Source organism: Pristis pectinata, chromosome 1, assembly GCF_009764475.1.
Source record: "Pristis pectinata isolate sPriPec2 chromosome 1, sPriPec2.1.pri, whole genome shotgun sequence".
Lineage (NCBI taxonomy): Eukaryota > Metazoa > Chordata > Chondrichthyes > Rhinopristiformes > Pristidae > Pristis > Pristis pectinata.
Genome location: NC_067405.1, coordinates 145,319,901 through 145,337,443, shown reverse-complemented (window position 1 = coordinate 145,337,443; position 17,543 = coordinate 145,319,901). Strand labels below are relative to the sequence as shown.

At 40.0% G+C, this 17,543-nt stretch overlaps 1 protein-coding gene across 1 annotated transcript in view; it reads left to right on the top strand.

Moving 5' to 3' along the window:
• Nucleotides 1-17,543, top strand: part of dicer1 (dicer 1, ribonuclease type III) — a 105,694-nt gene that overhangs the window by 64,899 nt on the left and 23,252 nt on the right. Inside the window, 10 exon segments of the mRNA XM_052031054.1 lie at nt 1,445-1,577; nt 2,538-2,613; nt 2,697-2,836; nt 4,669-4,848; nt 5,874-6,087; nt 6,973-7,126; nt 7,798-7,980; nt 9,490-9,560; nt 9,563-9,594; nt 11,937-12,112. Of these exon segments, the coding sequence (XP_051887014.1) occupies nt 1,445-1,577; nt 2,538-2,613; nt 2,697-2,836; nt 4,669-4,848; nt 5,874-6,087; nt 6,973-7,126; nt 7,798-7,980; nt 9,490-9,560; nt 9,563-9,594; nt 11,937-12,112 (1,359 nt within the window).

The following is a 17,543-nucleotide window of genomic DNA, read 5'->3' as shown; positions in this document are numbered from 1 at the left end:
CGACTAATGAAGGCCAACATACCATACGCCTTCTTAACAACCCTATCAACCCGCACGGCAACCTTGAGGGATCTGTGAACGTGGACCCCAAGATCCCCCTGTTCCTCCACACTGCTAAGAGTCCTGCCATTCACCTTGTATTCTGCCTTCAAATTTGATCTCCCGAAGTGTATTACTTCATTTGACAGCAGCAGGCCCACGACCAAAACTCAGTGGTGCGCAAAGTAAGAACTCCAGTGCTTTTCAGCAGTGCTGAGGAATTTCCAGGCCAAGCGGTTAAGCAGACAGTTATTGTTATAACTGTGGACATGATCCACATATTCTGAAGTACATGTCAGTGCAGTTCTAACAACGGTATAACAATACTCTGCGGCTATGTCAGCATTGCCTGTACTAAGAATAAATAATTGTGACTCTTATGCCCTTTATATCATACTCAGACAGGGAAGAGTACTCCAGAGATTCCCCCTCAATTTGCTTGAGTTCCTAAACATTTAAAACTTCATTTCATTGTTTAAAAAAAGTTCCTTTTGAATGAAGGGATGTCTTGTTAAATCTTCCCAAGGTTTTCCTTGAGTAGGGGAGTAAGAAGGGGGGAAATGTGGAGCAGCCCCCTTGAGTACCTCCCGGTGGTTAGCAAGATGTAATCTGTACTTTATGCCCTTAAATGTTTTGATTTTCATTTGTATGCAAGACCAAGATTTTAATATTCACGAATTAACACGCACTGAAATTTGTATTGGTTATGTATGCATTAACAATGTGTCCTTTTTGCATTGAGTGACATTTTCCTCTTTTCATACTCACTATTACTGCTTGAGTGAGCTTGCAGCTTGTTCCTTCCCGCAAGTGGTGAGGCTTCAGAGTCATAATTAGCAAGGGGGTGAAGTTGCAATATTACATTACACAATGTAAACAGGATTTATGAATTTTGCTGTGTTTGGTGTGATTGCATTCTAACTTTACCTTCATTAAGAGATGCTACGTAAAAGGAACAATAAATAGGGATCGTACAGCCCCAGTAACTAACTTTTCACCCAGCATTCAAGCTGGAGATCTCCCTTACAGGCTATATTATTTTGTACTATTGTCTGCACTAAAGTTCATTTCTGCATGCCTGTTTTATGCATGGAGGTGACGGTATATAGAATTCTAAATTGAATAATAGCTTGTGAAATATTTTTGACACTTTTATCATTAAACCAATTCTATTATTTTATGATCACTTCCTTTCCATAATTATTAAGGCCACATGTATTAATATGTTTCTCTTTTGGGCCATGATATAAATGAGATACTTTGTAGGGAACATCTTTCACGAAGCTGAAGTTTTTACCTTATACATGTGGCCTTTTGAATAAATATCTTTTTGATTTCTGTGATGCACCGACTGTATAATTTAGTAGGAATGTGCATTGTAATTTTACTTCTGTTTTCTGTATAGATACTGTGCCAGATTACCAAGTGACCCCTTCACACATTTGGCTCCAAAGTGCAAAACCCAAGAACTGTTAGATGGTACTTTTCAGTCAACTCTCTACCTTCCTATCAACTCGCCCCTCCGCATCCCAGTAACAGTGAGTAAACATTGAATTTTTGTTATCCTCATCCTTGCAATGTGAACCCTTGGTTATCATGCTTGCTCATAGTTTCAACTACAGATTTTAATGATTTGCATTCTGGGGAAAAAATTGATTTTCAATCTAGGCAATTGATGAAACTGCATTAAGCAAATATGATTTGAAAAGGACCTAGTTCTTTTGCGTAAACGTCTTTCTAAAAGGCCCTGACCTGGATTGTTCAAGAGTCTAGTGTAGCTTTCACATGGCATCAAGCTGTATCCATATGACCACCTTTACTGTGGCTTACATTCCAGGAATAAATTCAAAGAAACCTATCAGTCTTCACAGAAAGTGCACAGATCAACCAGCATCTGTAAAGAGAAAAGACGGGCCTTTGTTTGTCTTTCCCCTTCAAATACTGACCCATTGTATAATTCCAACATTTTGTTTGTATTGGAAGGAATTTTGATTTATAAAGTGCCATGACCTCAGGGCTTCCCTAAGTGGAGGCAAAAGTGTTATAGTGTTGAAAAAGTGACAGCTAAGTCACCCACAGCAGTGAGGTAAGATTAGGTAATTATGATGTTGATTTGAGGGATAACATTGGTAACAGCACCTGGGAAAACTCCTCTCAAATTGCATCTTGGGACCTTTAATACTATCAGAAATGGAAAATGACATTTCAGTTTGCCTTTACACTCTTGACAGTTTACCACTCCCCCAATGATAAAAGCTACATTATTGGCTTGAGTCAGAGATGATTGTACTACCACTAAGTCTTGACAGCCACTTTGGTTCATTTATTTGTTTTCTATGATTCTCCTGCTGCCTCTTCCCCACCCCACCAAACCTCGTGCATTGACGTTGTTAAGCTCAGAGATGGGCTGCCTAACATGGTCAACTTGTAGCTTTTCCAGTAAAGTAACCACATCTGTTAAAAGTGATATATCTCATTAACTTTTATTTGAAACCTAGGGTCTTCCAATGCCCTGTACAAGATTGGCTGAGAAAGCAGCAGCCCTTCTTTGCTGTGAACGACTGCACAAAATAGGTAAATGATAAACGAACTCGTGCTGTTGCTTTCTGTCCACCAGAATATGTACTGCATGTATTATGGCTTCTCTTTTGGTGCAGGTGAACTGGACGATCACTTAATGCCGGTTGGAAAAGAAACCGTGAAATATGAAGAAGAGCTTGATTTGCATGACGAAGAAGAAACCAGTATTCCTGGAAGACCAGGTTCCACAAAACGGAGACAGTGCTATCCTAAAGCAGTAAGTAAATACACTTCTGCCATGGAGTATGCACATGTAAGAACGAAGAAAGATGAGCAGCAGTAGGCCATCCTGCCCTTGGAGCTGTCCTGCCATTCATCATCGTCATGGATTTTCCTGCATTATCCCCAAAAACGTTGAATTATTCATTTGTTTTGAATAAACTTGACAGCTGTCCAGGATAGGGAATTTCATACTTTCACACCTTCGGAGTGAAGAAATTTCTCAGCACCTCAATCTTAAACGGCCTACTACTTGTTCTCAAACCGTGCTCCCTGGTCCTAGGCTCCTCAACCAGGGAACACGTCCTCCTTGCATTCACCCTTTAAGAATGTTGTATGTTTTAATCCAATCTCTTTCATCTAAAATGTAAAGAATGGAGTCCCAGTTACTCGATCTTTCCTCGTACAGCAAACCTGCCATCCCTAAAAACCATCTTGTGAACCTTTGCTGCATTCCCTCTGTGGCAAGTAAATCCTTTCTTGGGTGAAGAGACCAAAACTGCACCCCAGCTGCATTCTTACTAAGCCTCTATTACAATTGCAGCAAGACTTCCTTTCTCCTGTGATCCAACAGCCTGGTAATAAAGGCTAACAAGCCATTTGCCCTCCTAATTGCTTGGTACATCTGATTGTTGGCCTTTGTTGACTTGATATTAGCAAACTTGGGTCCTTTTGAATATCAACACTACCTAATCACTCACCATTTTACAACTACACTGCTTTCCAGTTATATTCACCAAAGTGGTTGACCTTTCATTTTTCCATATTGTATTCCATGTATGTTTTCCCCACTCGCTCAGCTTGTCTTTATCTCCATGAAGCTTCTTTACATCCTCCTCTGTACTTGCAATCCGATCTGGTTTAGTTTGTCAACAAACTTGGAAATATGACATTTGGTCCCCTTAGCCAAGTCATTGATGTAGATAGTGAATAGCTGGGGCCCAATCACTGATCCCAGCCGTACCCCACTAGTCACAGCCTACTAACCTGAGAATACACACTTTGTTTTCTGTCCAATAACCAGTTGTCAATCCATATCAGTACATTGCCAACAATTCCCTGTGCTCTAACCTCGATAGCCAAACTCCTGTGCGGGGCAGATAACAGATATTAACAGATTCCCCCTCTGCGCATTTAGAATGTGGGCAGGTGATCCTGTCCCTGGACTGTGCTGCTCTTCAGCTGGTTACTGGAAACTTTGAAGTGGTTGATAAATCCTCTATTGTAATGTGTAGTATTTGGCTGGGTACATTGACTTGTTCTGAGGGATGAGTGCAGACTTTATTATTTAGTGTTGCCACAAATGAATGGCTTGTACTTTATTGTTCTAAAGCTAGCTCAGAATTAGGTTGACAGCTGTGGTCCAGTACAGTCAAGAACTCCCCTGCACCACTTAAGTATTGATAAGGGACCTTTCTTACCACATAAGAGTGCAGAATGGTGCTTAATGTCTCATCCAGAAGATGGTAGCACGCTAGAGTAACAGTCTAGATTATGTGGAATTCAAAGCTCCAGATCTTTAATCCATAACTTGGTTTGATATAAATCCACAACCTGGCTTGGCCTAGATTTCTATCGCCCAACCACAGTTGACACCTGTTTATGTGACCGTGATGCCATGGGGCTCAGTTGAAGTCATTTGCATTTAAGGGATAGTCGGAATTCAGCTTTGCTCTATTTTCAGTCTGAGCTTTTAAGTGCCTAAAAATATTGTCCTTGCTCTGCCTCAAAAATGTTGCTATGTTTGCAAATCTTTTGGATCTTTCAGATCTGTTACAAAACCAAATATTTTGGTCTGTTATCCATATACCTCTCTTTCACTTTAATTAGATTCCCGAATGTCTGAGGAACAGTTACCCCAAAGCAAATCAACCTTGTTACCTGTATGTGATTGGCATGGTGTTGACCACTCCTCTTCCTGATGAGCTCAACTTCAGAAGGAGAAAGCTGTACCCCCCAGAAGATACAACCCGATGTTTTGGAATTCTGACTGCCAAACCAATACCACAGGTACTTTGTCAACTCGTGACAATGTAGGATTTGATCTGTTACAGACAGATGGGAAACTCATTAGCAGTTCATAGACCAAGCAACTTTTTTCATATATCTGAGTCTTAAACATATCTGAATTCATTTAGACTTATAAGGAGGGATCTGTGTGGAAAAGGGGCCTAATCTCTGTGGGGAGTGAAATAGGGTTAGTTTCAAGTCGGTGACCTTTCATCAGAAGCTTTTAGTTTTGATCACGAGTGATAGGAATGTTGAAGTCTGATGTTAAGTCTTCCATTTTTTACATCGGCATGAATTAGTTTATGACAGTTATAGTAAAGGATTGTGAATCTTGAAATCTGATTGAATGGAATCATGTTGTGCATTAGCATTCCCTTGTTCTGCAAGGCTATTTGATGCAAATTTGAATTGTTTCTTTAGCTTCAGAGAAAGAAAAGTGTAGTTTTTTTTTGTTGGAGGAAGGAGTTTATTGTGTTGGGAATTTCCAACAGATTTAATGCTATTACCTTGCAGCAGTTTTAAATTTTAAAAAAATTATTTGTTGAAACAAAGACAAAATAATTGTTAAAGTAAAAGTTTAATATGTTTGCTTTATGTAGAATAAAGTATTTGTGGGAATAGGGACTCTATCTTGCTTCCATCCTAAAATGTAATGAAACTTTGCAAATAAGCATTTTGTGACCAGCCCCTGCAGTTCAACTCCACTTCTTCCAAAGGAGGGGTCCCGGTGGGGGGGTGGGGGGGGGGGGGGGGGGGGGGGGGGGGGGGGGGGGGGGGGGGGGGAGAGTTGGAAACATCAGCATCTCTGCTGTCATCCATTCCTCTCAAAACCTGTTCCGTGAGTTTTGTACAGCTTTGTTCCAGGCTGGGTATTACTGAGTTGTTGAAAGTAATTTCAATCAAGTTTGTGAAGGGAAAACTAATGTTACAGTCTGAATGAATCACAAAGTGGGAAATAATTCCAACTAATACTGCAAGGAACAATCATTTTAACCTGTTTGTTTGTGGTGTGTCTCACCTGGCAGATTCCACATTTTCCGGTATATACACGTTCTGGTGAGGTTACTATATCCATTGAATTGGGTAAATTGGACTTCATGTTGAGTTCCAAGCAGCTGGAGCTGATCACTAGGCTACACCAGTATATCTTTTCTCACATTCTTCGTCTGGAGAAACCTGCACTAGAATTCAAGCCTACAGAAGCTGATGCAGCCTATTGTGTTCTACCTCTTGATATAGGTAACCATTATTGCCATTGGTATTTCAATGAATCTTAATGGTGGGTGGGTGCTTGTAAAGCTTTCATCAATATTTCAGTGAGGTGTAATTCTTCAGTATAGCCTTCTTATTTGTAACACTACCATGCAATTACAGATTTCTGCCCCTCAGGCTCTGCCTATAACTGGATGGAGTATAGATGTGTCACTAAGCAATTGGGTATCAAATTAAATATCTGAATTTGATGTTGGCAAGCCTAGGATGTCATTGACTGTTTCCCTGCTACTCTCAGGATGGTGAATGATGTATCCATTTCAAAAGATATTCTACTTGGCTGCCTATTTAGCTTTTCCAATTTGTTCCTCCCTTTGGAAATAAATTACACTAATAATGCAAGGAATAATCAATTTAGAGGCACGAGACTGCAAATGCTGTAATCTGGAGCAAAAATCTGCTGGAGGAACTCAGCGGGTCAGGCAGCATATGTGGAGGCAGAGGGATAGTCGACGTTTTGGGTCGAGACCCTGCATCACGACTGAGATTTTCCTGTGAGCATTCATTCAATCATAACTATTGAACTACACTAATTGAACCACTTTAAGAACTAGAACTCTTCACTAGGTATACCTGTGCACTGGTATGGGGTTTTGGGATATGTTCCTCAGTAATTTTGTGTTCTAAATGTGCATGCCGAGGCAGCGGGCATCATGAGGGATCGATAAAACTAGGCCATTACAGGAAACTATGAACACCAAAAAGCTTTATAAAAGTCTTCATACACTATTCTCATATCTGATTATTTGAAGCTAAAGCCTATTTAATGTCTACTGCCTAGTGTGTCCAATGATTGGGTAGTTCGATGAATGGTCTCAAAAAGAACTTGTTTGTGAAATGGTTCCTTTGTAGTTGATGGTTCCAGCCATTTGGATATTGACTTCGCCTTTATGGAAGATATAGAAAGGTCAGAAGCTCGCACAGGCATTCCCAATACACAGTACACAAAGGAGAAGCCGTTCACATTTAATCTGGAAGATTATCAGGATGCAGTTATCATTCCAAGGTAGGAATTTTTGTTTGTCTTCCAGAAATCATTGGATTGTAACATGCTAACCACCCTTGCCTTTTCACTCTGGGCACCACTTGCCTACATCAGCTGCATGGGCCATACAGGGATCACTGCGTAGAGTGTCCTACCTGATAAGTTTTTGTACTAATAGACAAGGAAAAATTCTTTGATCTGGTGAAGTGTATTAAATGGGTTGTGCTCAACAGACTGGTTTTTCCTTGTGGGTCCACTATTACAAAATTCTATTGTGCATTGAGGTCCAAGGCCTCATAAGCAGCCCAACTGAGCTTGTGCTCTTAATGTGCTCAAAGATCTTTACTGACAGAACATGTAGAGGAAAGTGGGTTGACAGTGGAGAGTAGGTATCCAGTTAGCAGTAGGACGGAGTTGCAGCTTGGTTCAGGTTTCTTCTTGGGTGTGGAAATGGACACAAGAGCCACCACATGGGGAAAATTTTTTAAGTTAGAGTGGACCTACCCAAGTTCTGTCCTCATGGGTTAGGAGCTACTCGAGCACATCTCATTTAATTTGTGTCTGCTTAAGACCTGCTTCAAATTATTATTGATCAAGTATTTTTATGTCGTGTTATTCAGAAAAATTCTTCTGTTGACTATTTTGTATCAGCTTTCTAACCAACTGTATAAATTTACTTGGATTTGGAATAGATATCGAAACTTTGACCAGCCTCATCGCTTCTATGTTGCCGATGTGTACACAGATCTCACACCTCTCAGTAAATTCCCTTCTCCTGAGTATGAAACATTTGCAGAGTATTATAAAACCAAGTACAATCTGGATCTGACCAACCTGAACCAGCCTTTGCTGGACGTGGACCACACATCTTCCAGGTAAGAAGAGGTTCAAACTATGCTTGTCCTTTTTCCAAAAACTGCAGAAATGGTAGCATGGATATAATGCTGTGTAAATTGTTTAGAGAATCCTCTAGAGCCACCCAGTGGTGGGATAATTGTGCACTCAGATATTTTCATCATACTGCCCTACAAGGTGCATCTTTCTAGTACCTTGTCTCCAGTAATCATTTCTTGTACGTGAGCCTAAGCTATGAGAAGATTTGAGTGCCGTATATACACTTCACAAAATGGAGCACAGGACAGAAATCAGTAGCATGACTTTTTTTTATAGAGTCATAGAGTAGTACAGCATAGAAAAGGGCCCTTCGGCCCATCTTGTCCATGCCAACCTGATCTCTCCCTAGTCCCATCTACCTGCACCCGGACCATAACCATCCATGCACCTATCCAAATTTCTCTTAAGTGTTATAATTGAACCCGCATCTACCATTTCTGCTGGCAGCTCATTCCACACTTGCACCACCCTCTGAGTGAAGCTCCCCCTCAGATTCCCCATTAAATATTTCACCTTAAACCTATGACCTCTGGTTCTCGTCTCACCCAACCTGAGGGGGGGAAAGCCTGCATACATTCACCCTATCTATACCCCTCATAATTTTGTATACCTCTATAAGATCTCCCCTCATTCTCCTGCATTCCAGGGAACAAAGTCCTAACCTATTCAACCTATCCCTGTAACTTGGGTCCTCAAGTCCCAGCAACATCTGTGTAAATTTTCTCTGCACTCTTTCAAGCTTATTTTCCTCCTTACTTCCTAAACCACAGGTGCTGAAACCTCTGTCAGCCCTGACACCAAGCCACAAATCCCCTCTCCCAGGCTTGGTATTTCACCAAATGACTGCTATATTTGAGTTGAGTCTGGCAGCTTAAAAACTTCTTTAAAAATCTTTAACAAAATGATGGAGTACAACTGAAAATAAGGAAATCTGCAAGGATTAGTTTTGCATTGAGCTCTTGTAGGCAACGATGCTGGTGATGAGAGGCAGGGAACATTAGCAGGAGATGCTAAGCCAGTTTTCTTTATCCTGAATATGTATTCAAATGAACATAATGCTCTTTATGCTCGCTGTTAGCAATCAGAAATTTAAAAGCAAGAAGCCATCAACGCATTTAGTACTATTGTGTGATTGAGTTTGAATGTTACAGTGAACCATGTGAATTAAAATGCATTTGTGACAGTGCCTGCTGTAAGGTTGTCTCCCTCAAAAGCAGCAGTGTTTTATTGTATCATGATGAGCACAAGTGTCTTTCTCGCAGCCAATAAATTTGTAGCCTACTGAGGCTCAATACAAAACAAATCCTTACAGATTTATATGCAGCAAAGTTTAATCTTGAACTCATTTAACCATATTTTCCTATCTGGGATGGTATTGTCATTGGAGGAAAACATGCAAAGTTTGTTGTATCCCATTATTTTATACATTGGAGATTACATTTGAGTTCAATTTACTTAAAATAAAAAAGCTTTTTTATTCCTCTTTGCAGACTGAATCTTCTAACCCCTCGACACTTGAATCAAAAAGGAAAAGCACTTCCTTTAAGTAGTGCAGAGAAGCGCAGGCCAAATGGGAGAGTTTGCAAAACAAGCAGGTATGTAGTTCTCCTTGGATGTTCATCTCTGCTTCCGAGGTGTTCAATCAAACATCAGAAAAGTGGGCTCCTGAGTCCTTTGCAATACTCGTATTATTCTGCTCGGGTGTGGAATTGGACTCGGGGAAAGCTGCCACATGGGAGAAATATTTAAGTTAGAGTGGACTTGCCTGATTCTATTCTCATGAGCTACCACATTACTTGCAGCAGCTATTCTAGTTGACAGCTGTGTTTTAAAAACTCCAGTTTACTTGCACAACTTGATGATATGCAGAACCTTGCTAAAGACATGAAAGCAAGTCTGTTGCATGCTTGTACATCATGTGCAGATTAAAAAAAAGTACTCCCCAGCGTCCCATATGGTGCTCTGTGAAGTTCTATTTTAGTGCCCATTTTGGCAAGGTCCCTCATTGTAGGCTGGTACAAAAGGTTAAGGTACATGGGATCCAAGGCAAGCTGGCTAATTGGATCCAAAATTGGCTTAGTAATAAGAGGTAGAGGCTTTTCTAATAGGAAGTCTGTGACCACTGATATACTGTGGGGATCGGTACTGGAGTCCTTGTTTGTGATATATATTAATGACTTGGATGTGATGTAGGAGGTATGATTAGTAAGCTTGCAAAAGTTGGTGGTGTTGTGGGTAGTGAAGTAATTTGTCTAAGATCAGATGGAAAATTGGCAGATGGAATTTTATCCTGACGAGGTTGATGCATTTTGAAAGTCAAATAGGGGTAGGACATAGTGAATGGTAAGGAGCTAAGGAATGGCAGTCTTCAATTGTGGATCAAGGTCACATAGGCTGGGTTTGTTTTCCATGGAGCGAGGGTGACCTGATAGGATAGATGGTAAGAATCACTTTCCCATGGTAAGGATATCAAAGTCAAGAGAGCATCAGTTTAATATGAGAGGAAGATGTCTTAAATGGATTTAAAGGGAAACAAATTTTTCCATAGTGTGGCTGATATCTGGAACATGCAGCCAGAGGAAGTGGTGGAATCAGATATAATTGCCATATTTGAGACATTTAGACAGGCACTTAAATAGGCAAGGCCTACAAGGATGTACGTGGTGCAGGCAAATGGATTTAGTACACTAGATAGGCTAAAAGATTGGCATGTACTGAAGGGCCCATCTCTGTGCTGTGCAACTCTGACTCATTGACTCTTTGTGTGCAGTACAATTTCTAGCCAGGTTATGCCCTGCACCAGAATGACCATTGGAAAATAGGCAGCTGAAGAATATGTTAAATGGAAGGAAAATTGTGCCACAAGCTTTAGTGAGATGAACGATGAGTGGGGGTTGAGGAAGTATTGAAGGTCTGGGTGCTGGAAAAGTTGCTTTACAGATAGCTCTTGGAGGTTTAATATTCAACTTCAACAATGATGCAGCAGCTCAGTATTACAGTGGCATCTGATTAACTTATGTACCCAAGTCCTGACTTCTGCCAACTGGTACAAGCTAAATTTTGGGAAATGCAGATGTTAATTCCTATTTCTTATGCAAAATATGTTTTAGATGTTTAGGTTTGACATTGTTAAACTCATGCCCATACATTCATGTTGAGAATTCTACAGTTTAACTTCCATTTTTTTTTGCTCTAAGATGAGCCACTCAGAGGGGTTGATTTCCACTAAATTTCTTAATCAGTGTACCTTTCACAGTTTTAATCACTTAACCTTAGTTGTTCAAATGAAGGGGATTCCAGTCTCTGTGTAATTAAGACTTCTTATCCCTTTTGGGCCTGCAAGGTGTATTTTAAGTTCAAAGGATAGTATTGAGAATAGATGGAAGAAACATTCTTCAAATAATTGTAAGATGAAATTAGATTCATGATAAGTAAGGGGTGAAAGGTTTCCAGAGGTAGGTACGAATGTGGAGAGTGTGGTCAGATCAACCATGTTCTCTTTGAATGGGTGGGGGGGGGGGGGGGGGGGGGGGTAGTCAGGTTGGAGGAACCAAATAGCCTATTTCTGCTCCTAATTTGTATGTTCGTAAAATTACGGATAGGATTTAACAAAAGCTTGGAGCAGATGTTTTGGCACTAAAGAAACATTTTCATTAGTACAGCATTATTTGCTTCTCACTTCTTTCAGATATTTGTTGATAAGCAAAATTAAAATACTGCAGATGTTAGATACCTGAATAAAAACAAAAAAAATGCCTGGGGTAAAAACTCAACTAGTCAGAAACCATCTTTGGAACGGAAGCCAGTTAATGTTTCAGGTAGATGATCTTTCATGGGTTCTGATTTTTCCCATAATGCTCAGTTGCGATGTATCTGCATCATTCTGGTGGAGACAAAATTTGATGCTTAGTTAACTCATCTGTTTCTTCCTTGCAAGATTCTTGTCCCAGAACTCTGCGCAATTCATCCTATCCCAGCTTCCTTGTGGAGAAAGGCTGTATGCCTTCCCAGTATTCTTTATCGACTGCACTGTCTGTTAACAGCAGAGGAGCTGAGAGCCCAAACAGCGAAGGAAGCAGGCGTGGGAATCGAAGCTCTGCCTTCAAACTTCAGGTGTGTATGTTTATAACAAAAAGGAAGACTGCTGCCTATAACCTTGGGACATTCCAAAGTACTTTACAGCTAATGAAGTATTCGTACAAAATTGTGATTTGTGATGTTCAAAATGCAGCAGCCAATTTGTGCATAGCAATGTCCCACAAACAGCAGTATGGTAACCAGATAATCTGTTTTCTTCATTTGATTGAGGAATAAGTATTGGTACAGGGAAAGCTCACCTGCTCTTCAAAACTTGGACATTGGGACCTCTGTTAAACATCACATCTGTAAGATGGTCCTTGTACAACTTTGCACTCCCTCAGTGTTACACAAAATCTGATATTGCATTTGCTTGGATCTTAGGCTTGAAACTTCAACTCACAATCTCCTGACTTGGTGGAAAGTGCTATTAATGGAGTATTTGATGAAACTAAGTTACAGAATGCACTGACCAGCATTCTGAGAACCAAGACTGGAATAGAAGTAGGGTATTTGGCCTATTAAATTTAAATCAAACTGCCTTCTGATTTCTTTTCCTTTCCCAGACCATTTGGATATTAAAATTCATTTTGTCTGAGGTAAGATGTTACTGTCGGAGACAAACCAGTCTGATGATGATCATTTTAGATAAAGTTGTTTCTCCCATTTATGATCCAGTTTTATCCGGTGTTTGGTGTGCCTTTTCTCTGTATTTCTCAAGCTCCTTGTCCATTTTATCTTCATTTAAAATATCTTGCCACCAAATGATCTGCAAGATAAAGCAATAGAGTTCACCGCTGACCTGTTGAAAAGAAAACTGCCCACCCTTTTTGCGTTGTCCATTGCTGTTGGGCATCAGTTCAAGCAAATCCCAAGCCTCCAACCAGTGATGTCATCAAACAGCCAATCCCCTGAAAGAATCCTTACAAATAGTAAGGACATAGCACAATTTTAATTACCTATTTAAACATTTTACAGTGTGTGAAATAATTGGAATTTTTATCGTTTCCTAAAATATTATACATGGAGCACAGATTCTGAAATATGAATAAAAAAAATTAAGTTTTGATTTTAACTGCTATTATATTTTGTATGATATTTATGTTCTACCTGAGGGAATTGTAACCTCAGTGCAAAATTAATTTAAAACCCAGAATGTTTGCTAGCCAGTAATTATGCCATATTGTCGATAAACCTCACTGACCTTGTGCAACAGTGAGATAACTTTTTCGTTGAGACTGGTCAATAAATTATCAATTCAACTGATTTTCTTGATTGAGGAAACAGCAGAGCCTGTGAAGGAGGACAGAATCAGTGCTAGCATCAGGATTTCCACGATAAACCCAGAATTGCTGTTCATTTCATGATCGGAACTGGTTTATTATTGTCACTGGTACTGAGGTGCAGTGAAAAACTTGTCTCGCATACCAACTGTACAGGTCAATTCATTACACAGAGCATTGAGGTAGTACAGGGTAAGAACTAGATGCAATAATGGTAAAAATACTATTGTTTACCATTGTTACAACCACAGAATTCAGCCCATTTGTGTTTTTAAAAAGTTAACCATATTTTTCTACTTTCTTAACTGTTATTTGAGTATTTAAAAGCTAGTTATTTGGTGAGATGCAGTATAGAATAATGTATGCCAGTGCATCCAGATTCTGGAGAGGCTGATTTATGACCAGGAATAAATGCTGCCACATTCAATCATCTGGGGCAGTTGAGATAACCAAGTCACCATAACCCATGAGTAGGCCTATCAATTAACAGTGACAAATCTTATTCAGGCACACTAAAGCTTCACTCCCACCACCACCCGGCACACAAGTTTCCTCCACCCAGGTGGTAAGTTACAGACTTTTGAATTTCAGATGGTGAGCAAACTAGAGAAAATACTTAAAGGTAACTTTCAGTTACTATTTAGTGAGCCCAATTTTGTGCAACAGCATTTATCTGTTAAGTTTTTAAAACCAATACAGCACAATACAGGCCCTTCGGCTCACCATGTTGTGCCAACCTTCAAACCACACCTAAGACTATCTAACCCCTTCCTCCCACATATCCCTCTATCTTGAATTCCTCCATATGCTTATCTAACAATCTCCTGAACTCGACCAACATATCAACCTCCACCACCACCCCAGGCAGCGCATTCCATGCACCAACCACTCTGAGTGAAAAATCTCCCTTGAACTTCCCACCATTACCTTAAAGCCATGCCCTCTTGTATTGAGCATTGTTGCCCTGGGAAAGAGGTAAGGTGGGCATATCATTTGTTTTCAGTCTTTGCCCTTTGTTTCCCCTTTCTGTCAGAAAAATATTATAGACCACAGGAGGAGCAGCACATCTCAGTGGTTGACAACTAGACTGAGATGTATTTCTTTTCTTGGCATGTATGGGAACTGAGAAAAGAATATGAATTTTATGTCATCAAGCACTGTTTAAGTGAAATGAAGAATAAATAGTGATGCCTTTAAATTTCTTTAAAGGTTACATTTGCCTCTTCCGTTTCCAAGCAATGGATTGGATTGATTTATTATTATCACATGTACCAAGGTACGGTGAAAAACTTGTTTTGCGTGCCATCCATACAGATCATTTCATTACAACACTGCATTGAGATAGTACAAGGGAAAGCAATAACAGAATGTAGAATAAAGTGTTACGGTTACAGAGAAGGTGCAGTGCAGGCAGATAATAAGGTGCAAGGTCATAACGAGGTAGATTGTGAGTTCAAGCGTTCATCTTATCATACTAGGGGACTGTTTAATAGCCTTATAACAGTGGGATAGAAGCTGTCGTTGAACCTGGTGGTACACGCTTTCAAGCTTTTGTATCTGCTGCCTGATGGGAGGGGGAGAAGAGAGAATGTCCGGTGTGGTTGGGGTCTTTGATTATGTTGGCTACTTTATTGAGACACCAAGAAGTGTAGTCGGAGTCCAAGGAGGGGAGGCTGGTTTCCGTGATGTGCGGGGCTGTGTCCACTACTCTGCAGTTTCTTGTGGTCATGGGGCAAGCAGTTGCCATACCAAGCCGTGATGCATCCCGATAAGATGCTTTCTATGGTGCATCGATAAAAGTTGGTGAGAGTCAAAGGGGACATACCAAATTTCTTTTGCCTCCTGAGGAAGTAGAGGCACCAGTGATATAAGATATATATCTTGTCTCACTGGTGAGCTTTATTTGGCCATGACCGATTTTGACGGTTGGCAAATTGTAGTGGGTTGAGGTTGTCTGGGAGGCTGGAGCTGATGTGTGCCATGACCAACTCATGATGGTGGAAGTCAGGGCTACTGGGCGTTAGTTATTAAGGCATGTTACCTTATTTTTCTTAGGTACCAGGATGATAGTGATCTTAATGCAGATAGGAACCTCAGATTGAAGCAGGGAGAGGTTAAAAATGCCTGCAGATGTCTGATTAATGTTGGTAACGGTCATGTATTTACACAGAATTAGGAGCTTCATTTAATGGATCCTGAAACAGCATGGTTGCTTTTAGAAACCATGAATATAATTTGTAGCATTTGGAGATATCAGATCACGTCGTAGTAACTGTGTTTGGACCAAACATCACTACAGTTGACATAAGAGGTGAAGTTCAAATCAGGAATGCTGGTTACAGTCCAGGGTAAACACCAGCAATGCAATCATTTTTACAGTGATTATTGTATTATACAAAATAGCGACTCTCTTGGGAAGGAATTTACAAGGCTCTAATCTAATAGAAAAGGTTCAGATGTCATGAAACCGTGAAGGCAAATAGTAAGTGGTATATAACGTCATCTGAACCCTGAGATTTGATTACACTCTTGAACTTCATCCTTGGTGTCTGATTATGTAATGTGTAAGGTATGCTTTTTAAGTTAGAAATACTAGCTTTTGGATGAATTTGTGTCCTCGTGCTGTAATGTTTGAGAGGTTTTCGTCTTGTGACCCTGTGAGAAGTATTTTGTGAGTAACTTGCAACAAACTTCAGGAAGGACCTATCCATGGCATTTGTACATTTTAGCTTGAGGCGGTAACATAATGTCATCTAGTCATCACAACCTAAAGATTATATTACAACAAAATCCTGACTACTTGTATAAATGTTTGCTGACTTAAGTGGTTGCACTGAAGTACCCCTGAGGGTTCAGCAGTCACTTTGACAGTGGTTGAAGGCTGTGGGTTCATTGAATGTTGAGAGAGGTGTAGTTATCACGGTGTTTTCCATTCAGTGGTAGGAAGAAGAAATAGAGGACTGTATTTTCATTCTGAGAACAGTGCTGACCAGTTTCTTGGAGCTGAGGCAAATTAGTTCCTGCCGGACACCCCAGGCAACATTATTCTGCTTCCCCTTGTGTTTATTAACTGCATTGTCTCTGAATTTTGTGAGCAGTTTTGCAAAGGACTCCTACAGCTGTTGCATCATTGATGCATTGTTTACATAAGAACAAGATATGTTAGTTTCTATACTAAACGAAAATCAAAAAAAAACTGCAGGTGCTAGAAATTTGAAATAAAAACAAAATTCTGGAAAAGCTTAGCATATCAGGCATCACTATTAGAGCAAGAAACTATTATAGTTTACAGTCAAAGAGCCAACTTGATTAGTGTTCCCAGCGTTTTCTATTTTTATGTTAAAATCTTTTGGGAAATGCATATTCTGGGGACTTTGATCAAACCTGTGTATGCAGTGTGATATTCCATGAGGCTAGTGAAGGGAAGGCTTGAGCATGTCTAGAAAATTCATTTTTTACAAACACTTTAGTTTGCAAGCTGAGTTAGACTGCTTTTTCTAGTAGCATAAGACTGCAAAAGCACAATGGCTTGTTGAAAAGCTGCATGATGTCCTTGCTTTTCTCTATGTATCCCTTCTGTGAATAGGGATATTGTAAAACTTTGTGTTTTAGACTGAATTTAGTTTTTAGTTTTGTAAAACCCAGAATTATTTTAGAAAACATTTAAGTAATGTTTCTGATGCCTATGTTGCTGTCCTTAATTTGGAAATGCAATTATGGTCTTTGCATCCTAACAATTGAGGCGTCCAACTCTATCATCACAGTTTGGTTTGGGTGTACCCTACCTAAGAGGCAGAAATTACAATTAAAATTCCTTATTGGGAAAAAGTGGTTTGTCAGGTCAAGGATGGCATCAAATTTGCAAAAGATGGAAAAAGTAGAAATGATTGAATTTTAAAAGCCTGTTGTTTGTAGAAGGAAGACGATGGGTTTGTGCAGTCTTGTTTCTTTGATAGGATGAAAGGGTCAGTGTGATAAACTTTTGAGTGTTGTCAAAAGCAGGGCTGAGGAGAATTAGCCATCCCATTGGGCCGGCAACTTGAAGGTAACAGTTCAAATTCTGTCATGGCAAGATGTGAAATTCAATTCGATAAATGTAGCAGCTTGGAACTTGTAAATTCCCAGAGTTCTGCCTTGCTCATTCTGACCAATGTGCATATAACTCCATTCCCACACACGTGCCA